Below are 10619 nucleotides of genomic sequence, written 5' to 3' on the forward strand. Positions count from 1 at the left end.
GAACTTTGCATAATGAATACTTTCGATACTCGAAGTACATTTTAACTAAATTAATTTACATACTTGGAAGTGCCAACAGGTCGTATAAAATAATTCCGACGGGCTTTGAACGCAGCAGCCGAGCCTGCCACCGACCGAGCGTCAGGAGGAAGAAGAGGAAGAAGAAGAGGAAGATGGCCGACTAGGAAGCGACGTTACCCTTTTTTTCTTTTTGGTGCTACTTCGTTGGCGAGATTCCTTTCTGTAACACAACACATCTTCACAGCTGAAGAAGGGAAGAGGACGTCTGTTTGTTTGTTTTGTTTTTTTGACGCTCTTCTTTCACGATGGCAGAACAAAACAGCAACGTCAGATATCAAGAGGTATGTAACAGATAGGTAGCGGCTAACGTTAGCTGGGAGGAAAACAACGAGCTGCACCGACCATTTGTTTATGGGCGGGTCTGAGTGGACGGTAAAGCTTATAGTAAACATATTTCTGAACCTGAAATAAACTATTAAATGGTTGATTTCGTCGCATGTAACTTGGAAGCTCATGTGACCCCATTTTCATTGAGCGGCTGACTAACTAGTTATAACACATTAGCTAGTGTGTCGGCTGCTTGATCAGGAATGTGTGCCTCTTTGTGTCCAGCCTTTGAACCAAAACCTTCATACTACCTGACCGTGCAGGATCAGTGACTAGTCCAACCTGTCAGTAACTTAAAACTCCAGATGCAGAAATATAAATAATGCTATTGTGAAGGTGCAGCCTGGAGATAATGTGTGAAAGCACATTTTTATGGTTTTAATTTGAGAATATGTAGTTGAATGGATCAGAGGTTTCTGTGTTGTCACTGTAAAACCAGTGCAGTTAATCCTTAAATATCAGGAGAAAGGATTGGTTGCATGCATGTCAATCATAACCACTTGTTGCACAGTGTGACATTACTCATTAACCTTTTTACTCTTTGAGGAGTCACCACAATTTTGGGGGTGTTGTTCCTCATAAGGCACCTCCAGTCTGTCTGTATTGTGCTTGTTCAGTAGTTGGAGAGTGCAAACCAACTGGAAATTCAAATGAGACGGTGTTTTTTTTTTTTTGCAGATTAAACAACACAATGAAATGTAACTTACTCACGATTATGTAAAACAAAATTCTGTAAATCCAATATTTTCATAACGATGTGGCAACAGTTGACAAATATTATCTCACTATACGTGATCAATGTCAAATTTGCCCACGGGTGCTTTACAGTATTGTTTCCTTTCTTAAATCCCACCTACTTAGATAGTTTTCATTCAATACAGTCAACACATAGTTAACACATAGTCCTAAAGGAGGTCATTTCACTTTGACCCAAGTTGTGTTGTCATTTATTTACGTTTCCTCAGCTGGTGAATCAGGAGGAGCCAGCCCAGTCATCCCAGGAGGGTCCTGCACAGGATGCACCACCGCCCTACAGCAGCATTGCTGCAGCAAATGCAGGTCAGGAATCTTCATGGCCGCATGACACACTGTCGGATAACTCAGAACAAACACAAGTATTTAAATCCTTGAATATCTGTGCCACTAGATACTAATACTTAAAAGTGAAAGTCTTCTTAAAAGCAGTAAGAGAGTAGAAGTGCTTGGAGTGAAACAAAAGCAAAAGTATTGATTAGGATTAGTTATTTCTGCTGTGTCACATTATTCTACGTTATAAAGCTCCTCTGATAGCTGTGCATTGCATTTGAGAGTCATATGATCACAACTTCAACCTGTTCTAATGTGTCCCACGCTGTTAGCCTTAGGATTAATAATGTAGAGGGTAATAGCTTGTGTGCAAGCCCTTTTAGAAAGGTCTGATGTTTCTAATCTCACCTCTTAAGAGGGCATAGGTCAACATGTTGCATAAGTGGGTGTAGCCTTGAGCTGTTCCTGGGTGAGTCCATTGATCGGGCTCAATGCTGGTTGTGTTTGGACAACACAAAGAAGCATTCTGGATAGCTGCCAAATGACCCAGATGAAAGTCTTGGCTTGTGTGGGACAGAACATAAACAGTAATGGACATGTACACTACTAATGTCTTCTTGCTGTAAGTCATACCGCCCTGGGCTGGTTTTAAAATTCTCTGCTGCTGCTGTTCTTATTAAAGGAAGTGAAAGTAGAGTTTGGCCTGTCAGCAATTAAACCTTTAAGATGTTATAGATGTTTTTTTTTCTGCCTACATAAATATTCTCCAAAAATACAAATGATTTGATCTATTCAGGAGGAATTAAATTGACACGGGAGACCGGGGTTTGAATCCCATCTGAAATCAATAGTCAACGTTGATTGTTTTTAATTGTAACACTTGATTTATTTCTCTTTACCGCCATTTGTAATGTCCCGAGAATATCACAGAAACAGATAAACATTCCTATATACAACCAATCACAGTCTCTTGTCCTGGAACAACTCAACCGTAGCTTGTGGTTTAAAATATTGATCAAGGGTCTCATTTATAAAATATTTCTTAGCTTTATACTTAATCTTAAGATCATTTCCAACAGTGGGCTCAAAACGTACATGTGCAGGTTATAAGATACCTATTTCTAACTTATGCACCCAAGCCAATATAGTTAGATTTATTTTTTTTAAAAATACATTTGAGAAAAACTTTCATCGTATAAAAAGACACAACCATATCTATAAAATCTGAATAAAAAAAGTTTACTCTTTGTGTGCAACCAGAACAGTGGGATCTGCGTTTCTGTTTACCACAGCCACTCTAACAGCCAACTGTTTTTGAGATCATGATAGGGTATTTTTCACCCATAGCTTTAATTGATTATTCCTAAAGCTAATCCAGTGTTCACTACAGGCCTGGCTGCGTATGCGTCAGAAACTGCAATACCTCTACACACTAGCAGCAAAATAATTTGCATCAGTCTAGACTTTGCTTAGAGATAAGATCATTTCCACACCAAAGTATTTATAAATCTATAAATAACTACTGATTTGTGGTTTTGGTCAGTTGATTATAACATTTTCATCTTTTTATATTGTTACCAGTAAGGTGAACTTTACAATTGCAATGACAGAGTCTCCACAGCATTTGCTTTAGTTTTAAAGTGTAGAAAGTTAATGGTTTTAACTGATCTAAATATTAACCCAACGTACGTATATTATAGATCAACATCTGAGACCCTGATGCTCACAGGTTTATATTTAGAAGAGTTTATTTTGAGAGAACACCTCTGCACCTGGATGAATAGTCGTTTGCTTGTTACCTCCACAGCTTTCTTTGAATACAAGGAAGAAGGAGGAAGATTTCCCAACCCTCCATCATACAGTGTTGCCACCACTTTGCCCTCTTATGATGAAGCTGAGAGAAGCAAAGAAGAGGCGGCCATCCCCCTGGTCACTGGAAGAGTCACGGTAGGTGGATCTCATTTTAAAACAGCATGTAGAAATATTATTAAGTGCCTTGTCATGTGTTAATATTTTTTTAAACAAAGCATTAAAAGAAAACAGAGGTGGACACAAGGTATTGTAATATGTCTACATATGTCTCGCTGTTGGTGTAGGAGGACGACTTCGTGGCCAGGGATGACTTTGAAGATGCTGACCAGCTGCGAATAGGAAACGACGGCATCTTCATGCTCACTTTCTTCAGTAAGAACTCGTTCAGCATTTCAACAGTTGACCTGTGTTTAGTTTTTATCTCCAAAAAAGCAAACTGATTTTCAGTTTAATTGCTCAGAGCTTGTAACCAGATGGTTTTTAGTTAGTTATTTATATATAAATATATAAACATGGACACTAGAGGTGAAAACGATGCACGATTTGTTGTGCAGTTGCTCTTGAATAAGGACTCTGGTATTTTCTAAAAGGAATACTGTACTGGGTCCAAATGTCAGTACGCTCAGTGCAAGTTTGTTTTCCAGCAGAAGACGGAGGAGGAGGAGGAGGCGAATGCGTGCCAGCCAGTTTGCTAACTCCAAAAATCCCTGATTAAAAATCTGTCTAAAAGTTTATGGGTCATGCTGTAAAAATAAGCATTTTTCTTTCATTAATTATTCACTTTCTGTCACCAGTGGCATTCCTCTTCAACTGGATCGGCTTCTTCTTGTCGTTCTGTTTGACCACGTCAGCAGCCGGCCGATACGGGGCCATCTCCGGCTTCGGCCTGTCCCTCATCAAATGGGTTCTTATTGTCAGGGTAAGGGCGTACCAGTGGTGTGAAGGAGCAGGATTACTCATTCTTATTAATGTTACTCTACAGGTATATTTTTGATATGGTTTGAATCAATACAGCTACTAACAGGTCCTATCTTATATTTCTTCCAGTTTTCTACCTACTTCCCTGGTTACTTCGATGGGCAGTACTGGTTGTGGTGGGTGTTCCTGGCTCTGGGTAAGTGACAGACTTTTTTTTTTTTATAAGTAAGAATCCTTTCCTGTTATTTCCCCGGTTACATTTCGGCTAATTGCCTTATGGTGTTGTTCTCTCCAGGCTTCATGCTGTTCATCAGAGGCTTTGTCAACTACTCCAGAGTGCGTAAACTGGCTGATCCCACCTATGCCACTCTCCCCCGAACAAGGGTACTCTTCATCTATTAAAGGTAAGGCCTATTCATCTGGTCACACACGTTTACATGCATACAGGACTCAAGTTACAGTGAGGGATGAGATTAAGGCGACAATTGGACTGAACTCTTTACTTAGTTAGCTAAATAAGACAAATATCTGGCATTACTTAGCACCCATCAAGTGTATTAAATGCCAGCTTTAGTAAATAAACCAGTCAGGGTCACGATCACTGGTTGACAGCTCTTTGATTCTGTATCATATTCCTGACTGATTGCTCATTACACTCGGCTTTAGCGTCTGAATTTTCGGCACACACAGTTAAACATCATTAAGATGATGTCACAGCTCACTGAAAAGAAACTTGAGGGAGCAGATTGATTATTTACACTGCTGCAAATTAAAAATGTGTGAAGTGACATTTCTGTAAAAAGCAACTGTGGCCAGTATTGATAATTCTTGACAGGAAACTTATTTTGGTTACCTCCCAACCAGTGGGACCCCCTAATGTAATTTACTCAAGGATCAAAACAAAAAATCCATGTTAACTGTGTCTACACACGACATCCCCCTGTTGATAAGCAGATAAATACAGGAAAGTTAAAGTGTCGCCTTTATCCTGTCAGATTCATGTGCATGTAAAATATAACCACAGACCACAGAGATCACACACACACACACACACACACACACACACACCATTCAATATTAAACCAATACTTCATGGTCCATTTCTATATTTGATTTGTACATCTTCCCTTACCTTCAATTCAGGATGTTGGATGTGGAAGAACTGGACATGACCAACACAAGCAGCAACTCTGTGAGGAGTTTCAAATTTTAAGTGAAGACACTTAAAAATAAATCGGCCCGACATGCTATAGATGAAGACAACTCTCGGTTTAAATATTCAGGAATTATATCACTTGTTTTATTTTGTTTTTGAAACTTTATTAATGGAAAATGGTTAACAGTAATAGTCCCTTAACGTACTCATTAGTGGCGATTGTTAAGTGCTATTTACATCTGTCTGTAATGTGTAAGTAATGCCTTATATGATTTTGATGGTAGCGTACGAGCATGCATCTGCCCTTAAGGTCAATAAATAGGGACAGTCTCGATGTTGGTGACACTTGAAGCCAACAGGTATTAATTATTACAACACTCTGTAGACTTGCCATAGCATGCAACACACTTTATAATCTGCACTAATCTCAATCATGGTTTTATTGTGACTATTATAGTCTGTTTTTAGATACCACATACACTTTAAAAAAAAAAGAAAAAAAAAAGCAAAAGCTTTCATTAGGCTGTAAATGCTGATATACCGATTACCACATATTTCACTCACCTGTTGGCTTTAAGTAGTGTTGCCCTTTTTTTTTAGCCAGGAGGGGGCAGTGTTGTCTGCTGCTTTTTAGGGTGTTTAGAAACTGTTAATTAAGGGCATTGTCATAATTAAGCATACATGCTTGTGATTCAGACGCAGTGTCAGTGGAGCACATCAAAATTACATCCATGTGTCAGAAGTTATGATTTTACCTGTTAAATGTTTTTGTTGTGCATTAAATCAGGTAAAACTATCCACCCTGGAAACAGAATTTAGGTTACAAATATGATCTTAAATGATCCGGTTTGAGTTCTTAAATGTGAACGAGCCGCAGCCCCCCCCGAAGCCGGATGGCCACAAATGTCGAGTGACAAACCTCGGAGCAGTTCGGTTGACAGTGAAGGGATGTCGAAAGTCCTTTGACAGTGACAGCAACCGAGATGATTTTCTTATGGGCCCATGAGCACATTTTCATGGTTCATGTCCTTTTTAAAAAAAAACTCATTTAGATTTTACAGCCTGACCTTTCCATGACTCCACAGTGAGTCAGTGGAGTCGGCGTCTCATTCACTGTCAGTGGAAAAGCTCTGTGATTATAGAAAAGAGTCTCGGCTGTCTGGATTTCAGCTGTTGATGATCTCACTCAGACATTTTTAGATTATCTAAGAGCATAAAAATAACTCAAATTCCATTTTCAGGTGGGTTTTTGCCTTAAGATTTAATTGACAGATGGGGAAGGGAAATCTGTTTTTGTTCTTTTTTTTGAAAATTGAGTCATAAGGTGTAAGATGTTAGCTATATTGTGGGTATAAAAACTATATCAACGAATGTTGTATGCAGGTGCACTTTGAGAGACATAACCAATAAAACCCAGTAGATATTTCCATCATTAAGTCCCAGACATATAAAACAAAGAATGAATGATGCATCGGTGCAGGAGTTTGTTTTTGTTTTATGTCATGGAGGAAACAGCATGCCGGGATAACGCAGTTTTTCAAGATCTAATCACTGTTTAAATGGAAGGAGTTAATATGTAATATTTTAGTCTGGTCCAGCAAACTGATCAGTTAACGTCATACTTCTGCCACGGCTTCGGTACAGACCCATTCTGCTTATTTCTATGTGATGTAGAGCTGCAACCTTGGGGTTTTGTTGATATGAAACTGTACAGAAAACATTTAGTGTTAAATAAATGTCACTTTTAATGCGTCATTTCGGACTCGTCTGGATTATTCACTACTGTGACTGCTGTGGTGATATGTAATATAATACCATTACAAATATTACATTATTTACAAGTCAGTATTATGAAGCTTTGGTACTGGGATAAAATGTGTGGCTCAGGATTGCACCAGTGCCACAGGCTTTACGAATGTTTTTAATGATGCATATGATTACACATTGGCGGCACCAAGTGGCAGCAAAGGGTTACTGCGGGAAATATGAAATAACAGTTGTTGACCTTTTCAGGTAGAGACACCTCAGCAGTGAATGGCTCAACAGCCCTTTCAAGCTATTTTTTCTCTTCTAGTCTGCCGAGGCATTACCTCCCGAGGGCAGAGATAAAGCAGGAAAGTCCAACTAAACGACTGAAGCCAGCAAAAGCCTCAATCTATGGGTTACAATGGTCATTTTTAAATTCTAGTAAATGCAGGTATTTATGGGATTGGTCTTTTTTTTTTCTTTTTACTGAAGGTCACAATGATCCTTTAAGAAATTCCTGCATTCATACCCCTCTTTCCAGATCCTCATGCATAACAAAAAAAAAAAAAGTGCCTTGTTCCTGCCTCTGGTCTGATTTTCCAACAGATTTCACTGACATCTGGAAGCAATTTAGTTAACTGAAAATACTAACACTGTATTAAAGTTTTCTCATCCCACAAAATCATCTAAAATGTCCATCAGAACTACAAATTATATAAAATCAGTAAAATAAAAAAAACATTTTCTTCTGCGCAATAAGAAGATAAAAGAAGAAATAAAAATGTCGTTTTAGTGGACAGAAAGAAGATATATGTACAGTCTTTTAGCTCTGAGGCATGTTTGTTAGGGTTAAGACTAACAATCATGAACCATTTGGTCTTGTTCTGGTCCAAAATGATAACTTGGTGTATTTTAACAACATACAAACATCCATCCTGGAGCAGCTCCACATGCAGTGAGGTATCACTGTGTGTGTTGAGATGAGTCTTCACTCCCCGGAGTCACGCAGCTCTCGGGGCAGAAAGAAAATGGCCTTCTGTCCGATGTGAGTCCTTGGACCCGGTTTAGGTTTTCCGTTCTTCTTCAGAGCTACATACCAGTTCCTCTCCTGATATTTCTGAGATACATAAGTGTTGTAGTGGTTCTCCTCCAGCTTCTCCAGGAAGTAACATTCATCCGTCACTGTTTGCTGAGAGTTAAACACAAAAACAAGCACCAGCAGCTGAAAGCACTACAGTTGTTTGGTTTGAGGTTCAAAGTTTTAAAATGTAGTCACCAGAGTTTAGATCAGGATTGTTTGATGATCAGTCATGAATCATTTACAACAAAATGAATGGAAGATTCATTTATCAAATACATCATGTACTGAATTACAATCATACTCACTGAACTGTACAATCGGCCCTCATCACTCATGGCCAAATATCGCCCAGCCTCCGTTCCTTGGATGACCACTACACCTCTGTCCACAGCCTTGAGCTTTAAAACAGCTGGAAGGAGGAAAAGGTTTCAAATAAATTACATGGCAACAACTGAAACCTATAAATTACTAAACATGGAAACTCTTAAGAAATAAAGAGACGTAAAATAAACTGAATGAGCCCAAGCTCTGTTGTCCCTGACCAGATGTTTGATTGGATAAATTACAGATGTCATAAATTTCATATACAAAACAGAATAAATTAGCATACAATATCACAGTACACATGGTAGTTTCCTAAGTGACATTATTGAGAGGGCCTGTATTTTTACGCCTGTCAAACATTAGATCACTGACTGTATCTCTGCTATCATATATTGCTGCACAGTCAGACCTTTCTAGCAAACCCTGGTTGGTGTTTCTTGGACAATCCGAAGCCAAAGCTGCCTTAAAATACATGAATAAATTCATCACAGGCTCTCATATTTGATGTTTCTGCTTATTGTACTTCTCTGTTTGTAGTAATGTGTTTTCTTAATGCATCAATATATTCTAATTCTGTTTATTCAGACATGTAGAGGAGCCAAGAATCCATTTCATATGTGGGAGACATTGGACAATATATAAAGACATCATTGTTCTACCTCCAGTGGGGGTCTCTCAATAATGGTGCTTTAATTAGGGCAGTTAATGTTAATTTGCTTGTTAATCTGAGTTAGAGAGGAGTTCGACATTTCCTATAAACTTAATAATGTTTCAGAGGTTTGTAGCCATGATTTATCATATTGTTAATAATCTTCCAGTTAGTGGATATAACTTTTTTGCACTCATAAATCCAACAGACACAATCTTTATCTTATAGTGTGGCTAACTTATTTTATCATCCATATAATTCAAAATGCATAACCTACAATGTAAGAGGTTGTTTCTTATTATGTCAAATCTCTGCTACTAGGATGCATTTTATTCCTCATGCAGTCAAGTTTGATAAAAACATTTAAAAAGAACTTCAAAGTCAAATAAAACTGTGTAAAACAGGGGGGTGGGGTGTCCTATATGTCCTTAAATGAACAGCACCCCACTTTAAAACATCAGTAATTGGCTTCCACACTTATTGAACGTCTCTTTTCCTGCTCTTTGAACCTGACACACCTGCAGTGTGGGAAGTGAACGCATCAGGCCTGACCTGCATGTAAAATGCGCATCGTGCTGCAGTCTTACTGTGAGCGTCCCTGTCATCCCTCTGGCCCTGCACGGTCCCATCGGGGAGGATCTGGAGGTGATATCCGCCATTCATGCAGTAGAGCCGAGTCAGCCGCCTGAAGTCCCGCAGCAGGCCGCTGTCCACAGTCTGCTCCTCGGACACAGACACCTCCTTATCCTCCATCCTGCTCGGGAGGAAAGACAGCTGTGCAACCGACAGGGGGGGTCTGCAGAGACAGCCTTGTTTATGATGAGAACAATCAGCGGGTTATGTCCCCCTGCAGTGGTCAGGTGTTTACATGCTCGTGAACGAGCGCAGAGATCACACAGGCAGCAGGATGCGCGCCCCCGCCTCCTGTCCTCAACCTGCAGACAGGGTAATGGTATAGAGACACAGACAGACCCCAACTCTTCAGTACTCCAACTCTAGTAATGTTCTATTATTATTATTTTATTGTTTTGTTTTCTCATTTTAAATCATTATTAATTCCTCATAAGGAAAAACAAGACTAGAGGCAATAAGGCAATATTTCTATTATATTAACAATTTTATTCCTCTATTCCTGGGTGGTAACTTTAGGTTATGATAGGAGAAAATGTATGATCATGGTTAATTAAAGGGTCTGCACTGAGTAGTGATGGGACCGGATGCAAAATAACATTGAAGCCAGATGTTTACAGCTAAAAATAGTTTTCAATGGGAACTATTTTCTACTAAAAGAAGAGTTAAAAAAAAAACTCCTAAGAAAAAGCTTTGAGTGTCATTCAAATGTGGGTAAATCCTGATTGGTGCACAGAGGTACCTGACCTGTCAACTTTTCCCAACTGAGAAAAGAGGAAGGCGTGAGTTTAATAAAATCTGATGTTCGTGGAGTGAAAGGTGGAGCATTAAAATGTCTCCTTTACAGCTGGACGTGGTTGTCCCTCCTC

The 10619-nt window shown here is 39.1% G+C and overlaps 2 protein-coding genes across 2 annotated transcripts; one reads left to right on the forward strand and one right to left on the reverse strand.

Moving 5' to 3' along the window:
• Positions 1-131: 131 nt before the first annotated feature.
• ndfip1 (Nedd4 family interacting protein 1) lies at positions 132-7075 on the forward strand. Its single transcript, XM_051419283.1, has 8 exons — positions 132-362; positions 1374-1467; positions 3242-3381; positions 3531-3618; positions 4041-4165; positions 4294-4360; positions 4460-4568; positions 5308-7075. Exons 1-7 carry the CDS (start codon positions 327-329, stop codon positions 4564-4566), a joined length of 657 nt encoding a protein of 218 aa, XP_051275243.1. The 5' UTR covers positions 132-326; the 3' UTR covers positions 4567-4568; positions 5308-7075.
• fgf1a (fibroblast growth factor 1a) lies at positions 6611-10160 on the reverse strand. Its single transcript, XM_051419284.1, has 3 exons — positions 9708-10160; positions 8453-8556; positions 6611-8255 (listed from the first exon to the last, which is right to left on the reverse strand). The coding sequence occupies exons 1-3, from the start codon at positions 9871-9873 to the stop codon at positions 8055-8057; spliced, it is 471 nt and encodes a 156-aa protein (XP_051275244.1). The 5' UTR covers positions 9874-10160; the 3' UTR covers positions 6611-8054.
• Positions 10161-10619: the final 459 nt, after the last annotated feature.

Source organism: Dicentrarchus labrax, unplaced genomic scaffold (assembly GCF_905237075.1).
Source record: "Dicentrarchus labrax unplaced genomic scaffold, dlabrax2021, whole genome shotgun sequence".
Taxonomy (NCBI): Eukaryota; Metazoa; Chordata; class Actinopteri; family Moronidae; genus Dicentrarchus; species Dicentrarchus labrax.

Bases quoted from the DNA above. Each gene is read 5' to 3' on its own strand.
- ndfip1 (XM_051419283.1), top strand. From the start codon at position 327: ATGGCAGAACAAAACAGCAACGTCAGATATCAAGAG. The intron at 3,619-4,040 runs GTAAGAACTCGT...TTCTGTCACCAG, and splicing joins CTTCATGCTCACTTTCTTCA to TGGCATTCCTCTTCAACTGG. The intron at 4,361-4,459 runs GTAAGTGACAGA...TGTTCTCTCCAG, and splicing joins GTGGGTGTTCCTGGCTCTGG to GCTTCATGCTGTTCATCAGA.
- fgf1a (XM_051419284.1), bottom strand. From the start codon at position 9,873: ATGGAGGATAAGGAGGTGTCTGTGTCCGAGGAGCAGACTGTGGACAGC. The intron at 8,557-9,707 runs GTAAGACTGCAG...TCCTCCTTCCAG, and splicing joins GGATGACAGGGACGCTCACA to CTGTTTTAAAGCTCAAGGCT. The intron at 8,256-8,452 runs GTGAGTATGATT...TTTAACTCTCAG, and splicing joins AGGGCCGATTGTACAGTTCA to CAAACAGTGACGGATGAATG.